The sequence below is a fragment of the Catharus ustulatus genome, chromosome 18, assembly GCF_009819885.2.
Source record: "Catharus ustulatus isolate bCatUst1 chromosome 18, bCatUst1.pri.v2, whole genome shotgun sequence".
Classification (NCBI taxonomy): domain Eukaryota; kingdom Metazoa; phylum Chordata; class Aves; order Passeriformes; family Turdidae; genus Catharus; species Catharus ustulatus.
The window spans coordinates 4,045,146-4,063,893 of NC_046238.1; the positions used below are offsets into that span (position 1 = coordinate 4,045,146).

At 46.3% G+C, this 18,748-nt stretch overlaps 1 protein-coding gene across 1 annotated transcript; it reads right to left on the reverse strand.

The window, feature by feature from the left end:
* Positions 1 to 599: 599 nt before the first annotated feature.
* Positions 600 to 18,737, reverse strand: LOC117004766 (SV2 related protein). Its single transcript, XM_033075840.2, has 16 exons — positions 17,836 to 18,737; positions 15,779 to 15,939; positions 14,506 to 14,591; positions 13,519 to 13,617; positions 12,171 to 12,242; positions 11,713 to 11,837; positions 9,925 to 9,988; positions 9,269 to 9,394; positions 8,160 to 8,288; positions 7,037 to 7,110; positions 6,673 to 6,749; positions 5,405 to 5,512; positions 4,035 to 4,146; positions 3,726 to 3,807; positions 3,483 to 3,572; positions 600 to 3,039 (listed from the first exon to the last, which is right to left on the reverse strand). The coding sequence occupies exons 1-16, from the start codon at positions 17,868 to 17,870 to the stop codon at positions 2,851 to 2,853; spliced, it is 1,629 nt and encodes a 542-aa protein (XP_032931731.1). The 5' UTR covers positions 17,871 to 18,737; the 3' UTR covers positions 600 to 2,850.
* Positions 18,738 to 18,748: the final 11 nt, after the last annotated feature.

An 18,748-nucleotide genomic window follows, 5' to 3' on the forward strand; every position in this document is an offset into this window, starting at 1 on the left:
AAGCTTTAACAAAATCAAAGACCTAGCAACACCAATATTGGTATTTCTATCATTAAATAGATTTTTTTTTTTTTAGTGCAGAATTCATATAAAGTGAAAAGCAAAAATGCCTTCCATTTTTTGGTTAACACTGTAAATGTCACAGGTTAAAACTGATCTATTCATGGAAAATGTTGCATTCCTTATAAATCTTTACCTGGGAAGCAGCTTATCTGTAGGATCCAGCTGTGCATGAACAGATAAACTTCACCTAAAACTCTCTAAAGGCTGTTGAATGCAATTCTTTAAAACTGCTCAATATTCACCTAAAAAATGAAGTGAGATGTGAACATTAACCCTGTGAAAGCAGAATTTTAACTCGAGGCATTGAGTAACAAACTGGGCTATGGTGGGGGGGTTCCTCCAGGCCAGGCCTGCCCTGCACTTTGGATTCTCTGTCACTTCTACCCAGGCTCAATTCCAGAGGTTTGGGATGCAAACAGCTCATGGCAAGCCCAAGGAAGGAAGCATGGAATGGCCTTGAGGGCCTCCAGCAGCAGGAGGATGAGGATGGAATGTCAGAGCTGTCACTGAGGGGTGAGCAGCCCAGCTGTGCCAAGGCAAAGCCAGCTCCAGCAGATCCCAGCTCCAGCAGATCCCAGCTCCAGCAGATCCCAGCCCAGCAGGTTTTCCAGCTCACTGGCCACACACAGGGGGTAAGAGCTGATTAAACACATCCAGGATCTGCTCCCTCACTGCTGTGTCCCATATCCAGCACATCAGAGGCCAGTCCAAGTGAAAGCAGAGAGGTTTCCCATTCCTGGAAGTGTTCAAAGTCAGGTTTGGACAGGGCTTGGAACAATCTGGTCTAGTGGAAAGTGTCCCTGCCCATTGCAGGGGGTGGGACTGGATGAGTTTTAAGGTCCCTCCCACCCCAAACCACTTTGGAATTCTGGTATTCCATGGAACAAGCTCCAGGCACACAGGGAGAATGAGCCAGCTCAGAAGGAGGTGAACAAATGAGGTGTGGTTGCTGTCAGAGAGCCCTGAATGTTTGCTGGGATCAGCTGGAGCTTGATCTTGGTGGAGCATGAGGGGACACAAAGGGAACCAACCCAGCTGGAATGGACTGAGGGTTCTGTGCCATCACCCACAGCTGAGCCCAGGGATCCCAGGGGTCCCTTGGGAGCTGAATTCATTCTCATCTCGCTGGGAAAAGCCAAGTTTGCCTGTTTCCACCAAGCATTCCTGGAAGCCTTCACTGAGTCACCATCCTCCAGTGGGACTGGATGGACACTCAGGGCCTGGGCAAACTCTGTTCTCAGCAGAACATCCCCCCTCACACAATTTCAACAGCCTCTTTGGCCTTTTCCACCAGCCTGAGCTTCCTGGCTTCCTTTAGGGAATTATCCACACCAAAGGAGCAGCCTGGTGGAGCACTGCAGTGAGCTCAGAGCTGTGACCCTCAGGGACAGCCATGCCCCACTTGTACTGCACCAAACATGGACTTGGAGACCCATTCCAGAGCCCAGGAATGGGACATGCTTCCCAGGATATTTCAAAGGTTCAACTGTAAAAATGTGTTGCACATTTAGCTGTGTTCAGGTGAGACATCTGCCCACAAACCCCCACTGCTTCCACATCCTCACCAGGTCCATCTCACCCACATCTGATTGTGTGTGCCAAGGTTTGGAATCCTGAAAATCCACTGAGACCTGGATGAGGCACATCTCAGATCCCCACACATTCCCACAGACTCTGCCACTTGTGCCCAGGGACAGGTTTGTGACAAACCAGACAAGCTTGTCCTCACCTGAGCTCTGCTACATTCCCTGACAAGAGCAGGATCATGCCCTGAGGAGGGATGTTCCTCATCCAAGGTCACTGCAGATGGGCTCTTCCCATGGTTGTGTTCATTTATTCCAGCTACATTCCTCTGTCAGCAGTCAATGTACAATCAGCAGGGAAGGTCCTGCCCAGCTCAATCCCAACAGCAGAGCTCCTGACTCTGGCTGGGGTCACCCCACACTGAGGATGTGCCCAGGTGATGGAGCAGGGACACACCTGGATCCAACAGGGAACACCAGGAGTGAGAACCTCCCCACTCCAAGCAACAGACACAGCTCAAGGTCCCTGGCAATGCCAGAGAGGTCCAATCCTGCTCCAAAACATGAGGATTTACATTGGACTTGATGAGCTTGGAGGTTTTTCCAATCTTAATAACTCTGTGGTTTATATTTCTGCTACAAGGTCCCAGCAACTGCAGCAAACACCTCCCTCCCTGCTCCAACTACCCACCTGGGATGGGAGAAACAGGCAGGAATCAGTTTCCAAGCAATCCACTCTCCAGGAACAGAACCCAACTGCAAAGGCTGGGTTGGTTTGCCAGAACCACATTTTGGGGGTGGTTTTGATGGCTAAAAGTGCAAGGCAGGCATTTAATCCATAGTGAAGGGGATGGAATCCACTCTGTGCCAGGCCAGGGCCACACTAAACATGAACCTCTTGGTTTTAGGCATCAAGAGCTCAGTTTTAATGACAGCTTTTGCTGGGCTGCAGTCACTTGGCATTTGCTTGGCACGGGACATTTTAAGCTGAAGAGCTGACCATGCAAGCACGACAGACTGAAGAGAAACCCCTCCTGCTAAACTTCCCAAGGATATCTGCATCAAAGGCCTCTCCATCCAGAAAGTTTTTATGAGTGTGAGCAAAGAGCAGCAGAAACACAATTTGCTGAGGTTCAACCCCAAACTCCTGCAGTTTGACACGTGACGTTGGCAGTGGTGGTGGTCAGCTTCCCATGCTTCAGGCAGGTTTGGTGAGACATCTTGCTCCTATCCTTCATTCTTCCAGCAGCTTTCCATGTTCCCATCATTCCTGTGATTCCCCTGGGGAATGAGATCCTCTGCCCACCATCTCCTGGCCCCATTCCTTGTGGCTGGACTCCTGGAGGCCACGGCCCTTGGTCTCGATGGGCAGGAAGCAGGAGGCCAGGGCAGCCAGCAGGCAGCAGCCACTGTAAACCAGCAGAGTCAGATAGACTGAGGATTCCAACATCACCTGCAGGAAAAAAAAGGGTAGGAAATGCAAAACAGCACCTCAGCATGGAAATGCACACACTGATGGAGCAACAGAAATTTTAATTGTGGTTTTTGGAATAAAGTTTAACTTGAAGCTTCTGGAAAGGAGGCAGATTTTATAGATTGTGCCAGGACAAAGGACAGTGGTTTTAAACTCTCAGAGGGCTGGATTAGACTGGATTTTAGGAAGGAATTCTTCCCTGTGAGGGTGGGTGGTCCTGGCACAGGTTGCCCAGAGAAGCTGTGGCTGCCCCATCCCTGGAAATGTCCAAGGATGGAGCTTGGAGCAACCTGGGATAGTGGAAGGAAAGCAGGGTCTACATCACCTTCATAGAATCATGGCATTGCTAAAGCTGGAAAAGCCCTCCAAGATCATCAATCCAAGCTTCCTGTGCCTCCAATCTTAGAGGAGAAGAGATTTACCTGTGCAATGAATGGGGTTATGAGGGCTCCCACTCTGGCCATTCCACTGCACGTTCCCAGGCCCAAAGCACGTGTGGCTGTGGGATAAACCTGTGGAAAAAACATCATCCCATCAATCCCAGGGGGAAATTTTCCTCCTTCCACTCCTAAATCAATGGGAACTAATAAGTGGTGCCACAGCACATTCTGTCAGATAATGACAATGGGATCTGAACATTCCCATCACAACAGCAACCCCCTTACCTCAGGAGTGTAAACATAGGCAGCCTGAAATCCTCCTGAAATAAAAGCTCTTGCAACGAAGAGCAGCACAGTAAGAACATTTCTGTGAGGAGAAAGAGGAGAGCAGAGTTTGGGAATGTTAAACACAATCTGCTGGGTTCACTTGGAACTCACTTTTACTTCCCTCCCAAACTCTGGTGAGAAAATCCAACCCCAGCTTTAAATCTTCCTCCAGCTGAGCACGACCATCAAACCACCACTCCCACTTCTCCCACCACAACCAAGAGAGGACATGGATAAATCTTTTACTCTTTTGTTCCCTGGACTCACCTTCCAACACAGAGAAAGAGCAGGAGGCTGCAGAAGGAGAAGACAAGGAAGGACAGGGCCATGGTTTTCTTGCGGCCGATGCGGTCGATGACCCACAGGGTCACCAGCACACCTGTGGGAAGAGGCCAGGACACCCCTGGGAATCCAGCAGAGAGGGGCTGCAGCACATTTAACACAGCCTGGGTGGTTTAAATTGGAAATTTTGGCCTCTCTTTCCAATCCTTTGCTGCCCCCAGGCAGGGCTGTGGGATGGATTTCCACTGGTGGTGTGTGAAAATATGAATTGTGTCCTGCTGAGTCCTGCTACAGGATCCACAAATCCACAAATCCACAAATCCACACTCCCATCCAGGGAACACAGATGGGAATGCTCCAAACACCTGCTCATGGCTCACTGGAACAACTCCTGTTCAACTCCTGGCCATTGTTTCCTGCTGGATTTAAGGGATCTTAAGAATGTGGTATTTTCTTTCTGGTTTTTTATTTTTTAATTTAGATGTTTCACCAAATTATTTCTCCCTGCTTTTTGACAGGAAATAGATCAAGCTCAGTAAACCTCACTATTAATGCAATTTTCCCAGATCCTTTTGAAAGCTGCTGCACAGCAGGAGTGGGGATTATTCCAGCATCAGTGTCACATCCAGAGGCACCCTGTTAATATTTCTCACTCCCACCTCACTGTGTGAGGATCAAACCAGACTTTTCAGCCACACCACCACTCCAAGGTACCCACTCTTTTTTCTGGGAATCCTTCCCAAAATGACTGCTTGGCAGCACAGTCCTCTCAGGAATGACTGTGCATATTTCTCAGTCATATTTGCAAATTATCATTCATTAAATGGCTTCTCCTTGAGCTTTTAGCCTTGAAATGATGATCCAGAAGAGTGAAAATATTCTGATTTCTGTCTCTGGTTTCAATCAGATTAACATTGGGAAATCCCCTCCATCTGGAGAATCAACTCTTTCACACTATTTTGCTTGTCCTGTGCCAGACTGTCCATTGAAATTTGCTGGAATTGCCTGAAAATCACAGGATCAGGACTGATGGACACAGAGATTTTTCCATGGATTCACTGTACCCATCATCCTTTGAAAATACTTCTGGAAAATCACTTATGGATAGAAAATCCACTCTTTCTGCCCCTTTGAGTTGGTTTTCCTCCTCCTGAAGTGTTGCTGGGCTGGAACAGACAGAGGAGCCATTCCAGAGCAAATCACTGATTTTTTTTTTTTCTGGAATGATCCCAGGGCAGGGAGAATCCACAGCTACAGAAGGAGCTCTGAGTGCTGTGGGAAACACCAGAGCAGACATCCCAGTTCCATTCCCTGAGCCATTCCAAGGAAAATCTGGTGCTTCTCACTGCCCTTACCAGGGAATTCTGACAGGGTTGTCCAGAGCAGGTCAGTGTAATCTTCCTCTGTCAGGTACTCACAGGTCAGGCTGCACTTGGCTTTCACTTCCTGCCTCCTGCTGGATACTGCAGGGAAAAAAAAAAAAAAAGCACAAATATTTCATATATTTTAAACAAATTCTTCCCTGTTTACCTTCCTGCTGGGTCTCTCACTTTTACTGCTGAAATTTAGGAATAGACTGGAAGGATTGACTGCACTCACCATTCCTTAAAAAACTTGTGGGAAATTGTTTAGGGATAGAAATTTAAATGATTCTGCCCCTTTGATTTAACTGTTATTCCTCTTCTGAATGCCTGATGTGCTGCTGGGATGGAATTCAGAGTCAGAGGGGCATTGAAGAGCAATGCTTGGTGATTTTGCCTGGAAACACTGAACATTTATCATGTTTCTGTGACAGGATGTCTCAGCTCAGTAAAAATTCCACCTCCTTATCAGCTGTACAGCCTGAATTATTTTCCAGTCCAGGGCTCAGGAGAGAATTAACTCCAATAATTCAGTTTCTCCCAACACAAATTGGGATCCCAACACTTCCTACACTCTGAGAATACTGAATAACCCCATGCCCTTATAAAAACAAGGATTTTTAAGGGCTGCATCGTTCCCTGGGGGGGCAAACCTGAGTCAGAGCTCTCAGCTCATCACTGCTGCTCAACCCTGCAATCTGGGGCTGCTCCAACACTCCCCATCCACCTTTTATAATTTCCCAACTTCCAGGCAGTTTTCCCTAATTACAAATGTTCTGAATGCAATCATTCCTCCCCTGGGGAATCAGACTCTTCAAGTCTCTTTTTAACTCAGTCAAAGCACCTTTTTTTCCCCCCCAAAAAAAATCTACAACACAAAGGACATTGCTTTCCCACCATTATCTTTTTTTCTCAGCAGGTTTTCCCATCTTGAGAACCCAGGAGCTCCAGAGCAGCAGTTTCTCTCTCCCAGAACTAATTAGATCTGTCAAATCTGAAAATTTTTATTTATCCAATTACATTTTTTTTAATCAAGAAGAAAAGATAACAGGTCTGCCTTGAAGGTTGTCTTGCTGTTTGATATTTTGGGCTCAAAACCACTGCAAGACCCCTCTGCACTGGGCAGAGATGAGGAAATATTTTAAATAAAATAATCTTAAAACTCAGCCACATTCTTTTTCCAGCAGAAGGTGATCTAATAAAAGATATTCCAGCAGTTTTAACAGGACATATTTCAAAAGAAAAGATGGAGCAATACTCACTGCTGCAAACATCTCCTGCTTGGAAGAGCTCTGTAGTTAATAAAACTAACCCATAATATGAAAAAGCATTGGAAAACCTGGAAGGAAGCAAACGAGAGAGGAAGTTTCAGCTGCTCCAACTTGAAAGAAACACCACAAATTTAAAGTCCTACCTCAAAGCTATTTCAGCATTCAGAAAATTAAAGGGCAATTGGATTGGGAATGCTTGGGTGCTTGAATAAATTACAAATCAATACAGGTGGAGGGATTTTTTTTGTTTGGTTGGTTTTTTTTCTGAGGATGAAGTTGCTGTATTTGAGTGAAATCCCTTCAATAAAAGCCATTTAGAGCTGTGCTGGCACTGAACCTTTAGGTTTTCTCTTACCAAATAAACCAGAGCAACAGCGTGGTCCAGCGGAAATGGGGGGTGAAAAGATCCCTCATTTTGCCTCTGTCCTCCTGTTGGGAACAAGCAGAAGATGGATGATGAGGGACAGCAAAGTATAAAATTTCATTCAGATCCAGGAATTCTGATCTGAGCTCTTCAACAACCTCAATGTTTGGTTTTCTTTAAAAATAATGAGATTAAATAACATTAACACCAATTTTAAAGCTGCTTTTCACTTCCAAATGAGAAATTAACTCTTCCTCAGTGGGAAAGAAGCAGAAATGATCAAATCTCTTTTTTTTCTGCCTAGCTGAGACATTAAAATTGATGTCTGGGGTTACAATACAGAGTGTGATAAAAGGTATCTGTTCTATCACCATCTGTTGAGGGTGGGGGCAGTGATCCTTATCTCCATGGGAGATATTCTGCTAATGGGCCATCCATTGAAACCAGGCAGGGCAGTGTTCTTTATCTTTTCACAACCCATCCTTCCTCCAGCCAGTCATTTTCTGCTCATGGCCATTGAGTCCCACTGTGGCACTGATAAAATTACTGCATCCCATTGGGAGTTGCTCCAGCCAGGGGGAAGAGCCCAACATTTCTTACCAAGATAAAAACAGAGGTTTTGGGACACTAAGGGAGCCCCTTTCTCCACTGGACTCCAGAGGAAAACCGGATTTCTCCACATCCCCACTGGAGCTCCGGAGGGAAACTGCACCTTGTACAGGAGCACTGCTCCAACTGAGCCACATCTGTCACTGCAGGAGGATGCAGCCACCATGGGATGGGACTGCTGCCAACACCCTGCCTGACGGGTGTCAGGCTGTACTCTGTGTCAGGGTTTGGGGTTTGTTTCTTTGTAGTGCTGTATTTCTATTTTAATTTCCCTAGTAAAGAACTGTTATTCCTAATTCCCATATCTTTGCCTGAGAGCCCCTTGATTTCAAAATTATAATAATTTGGAGGGAGGGGGTTTACATTCTCCATTTCAAAGAGAGGCTCCTGCCTTTCTCAGCAGACACCTGTCCTCCAAACTAGGACAATTGAACAGAACATTGATAATCTGCTTACACCCCCCCTCAGTTTCATTGTCCTGGAGGTGCCTGTGACCTGCACGTACCTGCCTGGAAACCACCAGCTTCCCCAAGGGCATTGGAGCTCCATTTTCTGTGGCAATCCTCTTCAAAGTGGCCAGAGCTTTCTCCTGGTTCCCAGATAACACATCATACCTGGCACTTTCTGGCAGCCACTAAGGGAGCAGAGCAGGTCACACACACACAGCAGGGTGTCACAAGCAGCAATAAACTCTGGGATTTTCCTCAGGGGAATCTCAGTGACTCCAGCAGACTCTCACATGACAAAGGATTACAGAACTAAGCTTGAAGAATTCCAAGAAAGAATTCCAAGAGTCATCTCATCAGGCTTTAAAAATTGCAATCTCCCCACTTTCCCCATGACCTCAGAACACTTTCCCTTCCATTCCTTTGGGTTTATCCTTGAGAACTGCTGGGAATTTTTGCAGGTTTTTTACATTATCCCTTCCATGTAGCAATGGCAAAGCACCCAGGGCAGATAACAAGATGCTCCTGGCATTACAAAATTTATGTGTTTAAGATCCTTTTAATTTAAAACAAGCTTGTGGATAACTGGAGATATTCCTGAAAAACTAAGGAATAAAAAGGGCTGCTAAACCACCAGACAAGGACATTTATCTATGAGGAGACTGAGTGCTTGGCAAAGATGTCACCTAATAAATAATAAGATGTGAAATATATCACTGAAGGTCAGGTTTAACTTATTTTGGAATCTGACCTGCACTCTGCAGATCCTATCCCTGATCTGGGAGGATTTTTAAGTGGAAATTAATTCTTAAAGTGACAAAATCAAAAGAGAATTTAGGGAAATAGCAACAGCTTTTGATAAAATGTTGATTCCACTGAGCTTAGTTGAAACAAAGTTATTAAATTGGAGAGGGTTCCAGGGCTGATTTCACCAAATTCCAGCCCTCCATTGTCCTCCAGCAATCACAGTCACATCAACACAACCCTCCCTGGAATGTTTTTCCCAGCACCCTGTTGCAACTGCATTTTTTGGTCATTATTTCAGTTATTTCAAAGAAGACACCACCAGAGAGCCCAAAACTGTCCTGATTTCCTTCAGTTGGGTCACAGAATGGGGTAGAGGAGTGGGAATTGCAGGAATTCACAAGAATCCTTGAGGAATACCTACAAAACACAGGCCAGCAAAGAGCAGGAGTGGGAGGGCAGAGAGGATGAGGAGCCAGCGCCAGCCGAGCGTGGGCATCACCACCACAGCCAGGAGCACTTCAAACACAGTCCCAAGGGCCCAGAACACCTGGGAGAGGGAAAACCAACAGAAAAATGAGGAATGGAGCTCTCCCAAGGCCTCTTTAGAACATTCCAGGCTGTGCTCACCAGGGATGGCTGGAGAGAGAAATTCCAGGGTGCAAATTCTGCCTGAAAATGTTCCAAGGACAAAATTCTGCCCGGAGTGACTTTGATGTGTTTGGATGAAGATGTGGAGCTGAATTTAGCACTGAATTTGTGGAGCTGTCAGCTCTCCAAATCCATCACTGAGATGCATTTCACCACAAAATCATGGGCACCCAATGGCTCTCTCATGCTCACTCTGCAGCCTCGGGTGCAAAATAATTTGGAAAAAGGCAAATTCAGCACAAAGAGTGGAGTGTGACAGGAAAAGTTTCTGCTGCTTTTGGGGTAGCAGAGCTCAGGAGTGACTCAGCTCCATACCAGGATGGACAGGCAGGTCTGGGGGCAGCTCTGAGGGGATTTGCAGGCAGGAGGATGGAAGGGATGTGAACACCAGAGGATTTGTTCCTCCAGGATCAGAGTGCATCCACTCACCTCTATTAATAAAATGCATTTTGCTCTGGCTTTCATTGGAAGGAACTCAGCATATAAAGTTACCCTAAAAGAGGGAACAGAGAGGAAAATGTCAGCACAGAGAGGGAAATCAGACAGTAGAGGTTCAAATATCCCTTTTGGTTTTTAATAAAACTGCCAAACCCAGAGTAGCAACTCAGAGCTCTCCCTATGCCCAGAGCCAGCCAGGCTGTGACACTGGGTCACACTCCCCTTCCACCCCAGGACAAACCCTTTAAGAGAGGACACAATTTGCTTTTTTTGTGTGGTTTTGTGACCCCACAGTTGTCAGTTAAATACAGATCTTATTTTCAGAGCCCTGCTCTGAGCCAGAGCACCATTGAAAACACAATTTTATTTGGTATTTTCAGTGTGCTCCATCAGAATTCAATGCAAACTCTTGATGAATAAAGAATTTTACAACTGGCTCAGAGAATTCCCATCCATGTTCTGTGCCAGGGTTCAATTCTCCAAGAGGGGAATACTTTCATGTCACTGGTATAAAATCATTTGCATTCCTTTATTGTGGGATTCAAAGAGCAACCACTGAGGCTTTGTTTCATGCCTGTGCCAAGGAGTGATGGCAAAGCTTCTCCAGGAGGAATTCCTGAGGAGGAATTGAGGCAGCAGCCAGTCCAGGCTCTGTCATCTCCTGCAAACTGGGAAGGTTTGGCTTGGCTCTGTTCGCATCCCATGGACTCAGCCTGTTCCTGCCTCCAAACTCCTCAGGTTTCCTTTGAGGTTTGGGACAAAATTCCTGGTAATTTAAAGAGTGGATTGATCTCTGAGGAGCTGCCCAGTTCATGGAAAGTATAAAGTTTCACACAGTATTTCATTCAAGCAGAGATTTAGAGAACTCAAATCACATCTTCAAGTGTAGCTCAGGTCTCTCTGCAGTGCAGAGAAAACAGGAGCTGGTGAATGACCCCAACAAAAGAAGGACAGGGAATTGTTGGAGCCAATCCAGAGGAGGAAATGACACTCAGTCCATAGAGATGCAGGCACTCACCTCCAAAATCACACAGCTTAAGGATATTACAAAGGAGCTACTGCTCCTGCTTCATCCATGTTTACCCCTCTGTCAAATAAATCCCTGATACAGTTAGAACAGGAAACAGACTCAGGGAGGAGGGGATTGCTTGGAGATCTGTAACTGGCTCTGCTTTTTCTCTCACAGAACCTCACTGAGCCAAATCCAGTGGCCCTGGTTGGGCTGCACCTGCAGCTCTGGATTTTTTTATCTGGGAGTGGCCACGGAAAAGCCCCTGCCTTGCCTTGGGAAGGAATCTTGAGCCATCAATCCAAGCCAGGCTCAGCCTGCTCCAAAAAAGCACCTCCAGAAGGCAAAAATATAATTTATTGGTAAGGATAAAAGATTACAGAGAGAGAATGGCTGCACCTTTACATTTATAATTAAAAGCCTAGAACTGGATTATTTATTGCAGGTGGAAAATTTATGGATCCCTTTCTTCAGTGAAAGGAAGCACACAATGATAGAGAAATATCCTGACACTTCTTTTTCCTTCTGAGCCATCCCAACATCTCCAGGTCTGAGCTGTGTGGGTTTGGAATTCCAGCTCAGGGTGAGATAGGGAAGTTCAGGCTCTGACTGAACAATAGTCTGGGGTTTTACAATCAGAGTCAGGCCTCTAAATGCTGCTGTTTAGAGCAAGACAAGACCAAGGTTTGGTCTTGTCTTCAATCTGACATGAGAATTTTCTAAGAAAGAAAGAGAAATGAGTGAGTTTGGATTTGGGAATATTTACTTACGACTGAGGCACTCCTCCAATGCCAAAGCCCACCAGGCCCCTGAGCACCAGGATCCAGCTGTAAATGGGAGCAAAGCCACTGAGGATCCCATAGTAGAGTGTCCACAACACGCTGATCTTTAGGCCCTGTGTTCAGCAAGAGTTAAAAATCACTGTAAAGCAAATTAAAGTGTAAAACAGAGTTCCCAAATTACATTTCATAGGAGCTCAGCTCTGGGTGTGCTCAATACTGCTTTGTACATGTGGACATTTGGGAACAGAATCCTGGAATGGTTTGGGTTGGAAGGGACCTTAAAGCTCATCCCATTCTTTCCCTTTCACCATCCCAGGGTGCTCCAGCCTGGCCTTGGACACCTCCAGGGATGAGGCAGCCAGAGCTGCTCTGGGAACCCCCTGCCAGCTGCACTGAAATGCCCACAGAAAAAAAGGGATTTACCCCAGCAGGAGCTGTAGACTTACTGTTTTCCTCCCATACTGGTCTGAAATGTTTCCCCAGAGTGTGGAGCTGGACATCATTCCCACAAACACCACCTGTGGAACAGCAGGGAAGAAATCTTTCCCTTAACAGTGAAAATTCCAGTGTGACAGACACAGAACACAAACTTCCAGTGAAACCAGAACATTTCAGCCCAAAGCAGAGTGAGATGTGCAGGAGATCAGAGAATGGTTTGGGTTGGAAAGGACCTTAAAGATGATCCCAGGCCTTAAAGATCATCCAGTTCTCTCTAGGTTGGAGCAGGAAGCAACAAGGTCCCTCCTCAGGTCAGTTTGGCATTAAAAAATCCATCAGTGACAACCCAGACAATCCCAGTCTGGCCTGGACTGGGAACACTGGTGTTGTCTCATTGTGAGTCCAGCCCTGGAACACACAGAGCTCTCCAAATCCAAGGAAAATATTCCTGAATAAAAGCTGAGGAGTTGTTGGCTGAGATCTGCAGGACAGCCTCCTACCAACATCCTCAGCAGCTCCCAGGATTGAATGGAGATAAAACCACACCTTAAAAGTTTAGAAAAATCTGAAGTGTGAAAGAAAATACCCCTGAAGCCTTTTCAGAGGTGACACTCTTATGCTGAGCTGCATCCCTGCATTCAGGGATGGGACATTCATGGGATTCAAGGACACCATTTCACTCTGCTGAGCATTTGAACCATTTTACACAAGCAAACAAAAGGCATTAAAACTAAAGGAGAGAGAAATTCAGGGAATAAAGTCCCTGCATTCAGCAGTGAGAGAAGGGTTCCCAATTTTGTTTTCTTATCCCTGAAGGCATTGCAGGATTCCAACATCACAGCACCATCCTTGGAGGTGGTGTTGTAAGATCTCTGCTTCCAAAGATCACTGGATAATCCCAGAATCAGTTAGACTGGAAAAGATCTCTGATATCATTGAGTCCAACCTCAAAAATCAACATTTTGTTCTCTCTCAGGGCTCTCAGTCTGTCAGAGAGCTGAAATGTGGGGAGAGAGAAAGATTTGTAAGCAAGATAATCAAAATTTACCAATTTTTTGAAAAAATTAATCAAATGGTTTGAATTTTGGGATGAATCTGAGTGAATTCATAACTTTTCCTGGAAATTAGATGAAACTCTGAGCTTGAAACCTGCAAAATGCCCTCAAGTTCTCACTGAATTTAGTTACTTCAATCTTTAAAAAAAAAGACTTATAGGAGTTTTTTTAACAAAACTCCTATCAACTTCCAAGCTGAAGGCCACGAGGAGATTTAATTTTGGGGATACAAAGTAAAATATCTGCACAAGAATGATGTGAAAGCTCAGGGAAGACAGGAGCTGTCAGGTATTTTTCCTACCGAGGTGAGCAATGCAACCTGCCAGCTGGGTAAGCGCCACTCACAGTGCAGCTGAGGAGCAAGGATACTTAAAATCATCATTTCCATGGCATCTGCCATCTGTAGAGGGAAAAAAAAGCAAAATCAACAATTGGCTGCAAAGCAGGTGGATTAGGAATCAATAATAGGCCTTAGTGACATTTCTGTGCTGTTCATACCTTGTGGTTAAATAATATATTTAACATTTCATATTTGAACTCATTTCTGATTGTCAGCACATTTAGTAACTCTGGCAGGGAGGATCCAAAGAGCTAAATCCAAAGATTATGAGGAGGTTTGGCTGCTCAGTGGCACAGGTTCAGTCATTTCCATAGTGCAAATTCCAGTTTTCAGCCCTTCACACGTGGATCCAGTCAGGAATTGTTTAATACCTTGTAATTTATTCCCTTAAACACTCCTGGGTTTGCACAGATCACCTGGAAACCAAATTCCACACCTGATTTGGGATCTAAACCATGGCAGATTCCAGCTTTTTCAGTAAATACAGCTCCAGGTATCAGGATCCTAAAATACACCACAGGAGGTGGATCACAGAGCTTCAGAAAGAGCAGAAAAACGGAAAGCAAGATTTTTTTATTAAAATCAAGGTTAAAAGTGGAAGTGCTGGGTTGCTGTTCCTCTGAAAGTGAGATTACAGCAATCCTGATACAGACAACTGAGGAAACCTCAGGAAACCTCAGGTTCTGCAGGAGCAACCTGGAATTTCTTTCATTTGAGACCAAATTGAAGTGGAGAATCTAAATGGTTTTCCAAACCCTGATCTACAAGAACTTCAGAGACAAAGAAATCCATCATTACCCCTCACAACAAGGCTGCTGTTATTTCAGAATTTCCAGTGAATTTCCTGCTTTGCTGTACATTTATCTGCCTGGAGACTCTCTGCCCCCCATGATTTGGAATCCCTGAGATTCTCTAATCTGAGAATTGATGCTGATCCCAGTTACTTGCCCATGCCAATCCAGTAATGACAGAGAGCTTCCACTGGAACTTCCCAAACCCAATGGCTTCCACCGCATCTTCCACCATGAAAGTATCTGCAAAGAAAACAATTCCATGCATTCCTGCCTTAAAAAAATCCAGCCCCAGAGACAGAATTTTCTGGTTTAATTACTAATTAATTGGCTAATCTGCTGAGATCTCAAATATATAACAGAGTTGCTTAGTTATGATACAGTTCCTACTCAGGAACATTCTGTGTTCTTGCCAAGTCAAAAGAATTCTGATTATTCTTAGAATATTTTAATCCTGTGGAGGTAAATCAGTGTGGCACCCACAAATCCAGCCCATGTTCAGCCTCTTCCTCCTGGGAGTGACTTCTCCAGCCACTGAAGTGCAGCTTTCTGTGTGGAAAAGCAGCTCTGTCCCAGCCCACAGCAGTGCTGGGAGCTGCAGGGAATACTTCAGTGCAACCTCTCATTATTGAAACCAAGAATTTCTCCAAAACACACAAATCTTAAACCCTGCTTCTGTTAAAAATGCTGCTGGTTTTTTTCCCACCCACTGCCATGACCTCTTTAGTTTACTCCAGCTGAAGGTGCTGAGATGTCTCAAATTCCTTTGCTCAAATGCAAAATGAAAGGACCAAGAAAAGCACATTTTGATATTTGAGTTGTTTCAATCAATTAAAGCCTCACAGTTCTGACACTTGAATCAGTTTGAAAAGGACATTCCTCAGAAAAGCTTTGGCTCAGAGCTGTGAGATCCCCACAACAACACAGACCAGGAAGAAATCAAACAAAATCCAAGGGATTAAGCACAGCAGAAAGGTTCAGAACCAAAATAAACACCAAATTTTCACACAGTGCTAAGACAAACCCGATATTTCCCACCCCTCCTAAAGCAGTGATGCCTCCAGGCAGGAAGCAGAGGCTGAGATGGATATTCCTGTTGAAGAAGAGCCAGGAACTCTGCAGATCCAGCTCAGCCTTGAAGGTGCAGCTGCTGCAGGAGCTCTGAGCAGCTCCAGAGGGAACTCAGGGAAATTCCAGTGTGGCAGCTGGATCCACAACTCCCTGAAAGGAGCATCCAGCACTGGGGACACAAAAAGGGACACAGGGAGCATCCCACAGAGAATGGGCTGCTCAAACCACAATTTCCAGGTCAAACAGAATTTCCCTGAGTTATTATTTTTATTTGGGGAGCTTCTCCAAACCTCCTGACTGGTATGAAGAGATCCCACCTTTCCTCCAAAAAAACCCAGGAAAACAAGAGCCCTGCTCACCATCCGTGGGGTTGGCGAATTCCTTGGGCACCGCAGCTCCATCCCCCAGCTCCACGGGCTCCAGCTCTGTCCTCACCCCCTCGATCTGCACCTCGTGCTCTCCGGAAATTCCATCCTCCTCCGACCTCGAGCTCTCCCCCGTGCGGCGGAATTTCACCACCCTGCGAGCACAGAAGAGTTTTGAAGCCCCAATTTCATCATTCCCTGTCTCCATTCTCCACTGGGAAGGTTGGGATTTGTGTTTGGATTTGGTTTTCCTGCATTGGGATGGGATTAAATCCTTGGGTTTGGACACAGAGGTTGTTGTTGTGCTATCCACAAAGTTATAAAAGCACAGAGGTCATAAAAATGTGATGGAATGATGCAAATTTAACGAGATCCATGTTTTGTGTGCCTGGCTTTAATTGGAATTAGGCACTGCTGTGTCATTGAATTTTGGGCAGGAAGAGCCCAAATTCCATTTTCTGAGTTGTTTTTGTGATTAAAGGCTCCTGAAATGCAACAGAACTTGAAATATCATTCAGTGAAATACAATTACTGAGCTCATTTAGGGAATGGCTAGATTTCTTTTTTTCCATCAGGATGCTGATTCTGTGACTCCACTTTCATTTTAAACAGAATTATTTAAGATCATGTCATTGATATACTTGTTATAATGAAATATCTGTGTTTTAAGACCAGAATCTGCTAAACTGACACAGCTTTGATGTTCTGCTCCCTTCCCACAGAGAAGGTTCTTTCCCCATCTGTGAAGTTTTCTGTGGCCAAAGATTTGGGAACAGATCCCTCAAACTTCCTTCACTTTTTCTGCAACACAGCAGAACTTTTTCCCCTTACAAAGTGAAAATTCCTTGGATTGAAGTGAAATAGTTTTGGAAATAATTTAAATTATCACAGAATTACAAGGAGGGACCTTAAAGATCATTCCAGCTTTGGAGGTGGTGGATCCAACAAAATCTGAGAATTTCCTCAGCAGAGAAAATCAAAATATAGGTGTATAATTTAGGGATATGAAACAAAGGAAAAAACTCCACTGGGATAATTTCTGTTCCATACCTGCCAAATTTTTCACATCTAGGACATCTCAGGGAGCTGCTGCATTTATTTGCAAAATCTCACAGCACCAAAACACCTGCACTGGGAAGGCACTTTGGAATGGATTCCCAGGTTTTGTTCTTAAAAAAAGCTTGATAAAATAACCTCTGATTCTTTCCCCTGACGAGCTGAAGGAATCCTAACTAAGGATTGGAAAAGAGCTGGAGTTTGTTTCCCAACTTATCAGGAATGTTATGGGACAGGGTGCTCTGTCATTGACAGAGCTCATGAATATTTAACACCAACTTGAAACGTTCCTTCCCTGCCTGGCAGAACCCAGGATTTATAAATAGGAATTTGTTGCAAAACACCTGAGAATGGAGCATTAGGAAAAACGGGGTTGGTTTTAAAGCTTTAAATGTAAAGGTTTTAAATTTTCATCTGGAATTGAGGGGAAAGGAAGGAAGTCCTGGGGTTAAAGGCAGCAAAGATTTTATCAGGTTTGGGGTTGGTTTTTGGTGGCTTTTTTTGTATTTTTTTTTCACATCCCAAAGGCAGAAATCAGCATTTTCCTTGTGCAGCAGCGTTTGGCTTTCCAGAAACGCTGGCAATGCCGATGGTGCCCCCCCCAAACCCACCTTGGCAGGGCAGGTTCTGCTCTGCGATTCCTCCCTGGTGAGGAAGAGCCTCCCCAGCACGTTATTTACAGATAAACCCCCCTGCAAAGGCGATCCCAAAATCTCCACAATTTTATCCCAACCTCTACTGATTTTTTACCACCATCAAAAAAAAAAAAAAAAAAAATCAAACCACCAAACCAAAAAAACCCAAAGGAGATGAGTGAATTTATGTAACAAACATCTCCTACATCCCTCGGGATGCTGCACCCGGGCAGCTCCAGCGGGAAAATGGCCTTGATGCCCGGGGTCTGAGCAGAATTCCCCGACTTCCCGGCAGAATTCCCCGGCCCCCGGCGGGATTCCCGCGGCCGGAGGGGCAGGAGCCCCCTCGGTGTTACTCACGGCAGCTGCTTCAGCTGGAACAAATCCTCCTCCATGGCCGGGCGGCGGCTGCGCTCATCGCTCCCGCATGGCGGGCTCGGGATGCGGGCTGGGGATGCGGGATGGAGCGGCTGGAGAGGCTGGAAGGGCTGGAGAGGTTGGACAGCTCCGCTGGAAACGCGGGCCCGAGCGCACCCGCTCGGCTGGGCTGGGCTCGGCTAGGCTCAGCCTGGCACGGCACGGCTCGACCCGGCTTAGCACAGCTCGGCTGTTTTGGCACAGCGCAGCTCAGCTTGGCTGGTTTGGCTCAGCTCAGCATGGCTCGGCTCGGTTTGGCTCAGCTGGGCTGGGCTCAGCTCAGCACAGCTTGGCTCGGATCAGTTGACCCGGACTGGCCATGGCTGGGTCTGGCTTAGTTCAGCTCAGTGGGGTTGGCTCGGCTGGGTTCACACGGACTCAGCTCGGCTTGGAGGGTTTGTCTGAGCTCGGCTCAGCTGGGCTCGGCTCAGCCGCGTTTCCCGCATTGCCCCCAGCGGGGTTGCCCCGGAATGGCTGTGCCGGGAAAAATCCCCCGAGCCAGGCGCTGCCAGCACTGCCCGGGCCACCACGGGCCGTGTCCCCGAGCGTCACATCCCCCGGGACGGGGAGCCCCCGGGGCAGCGGTGCCAGGGCTGGACACCCTTCCCAGGAGGATTTCCCCTCAGTATCCCAACTGTTCCAGCACTGCGCTGTTTTCCCAGAGCTCTGAGCCACGGCCGCCGACACCTCAGGTGGGCTCTGAGGGTCGGGCAGCGCGGGGATTGGGCCTGTCACACCGGGAGCGGCCCGTGACTTCCCATCACAGCGGTGTCACACCGGCACTGACCCGTTACCCCACTGCAGGCCACTCAAACCAGCACGGGGCCGTTACCCCGCTATAGGCCGCTCACACCGG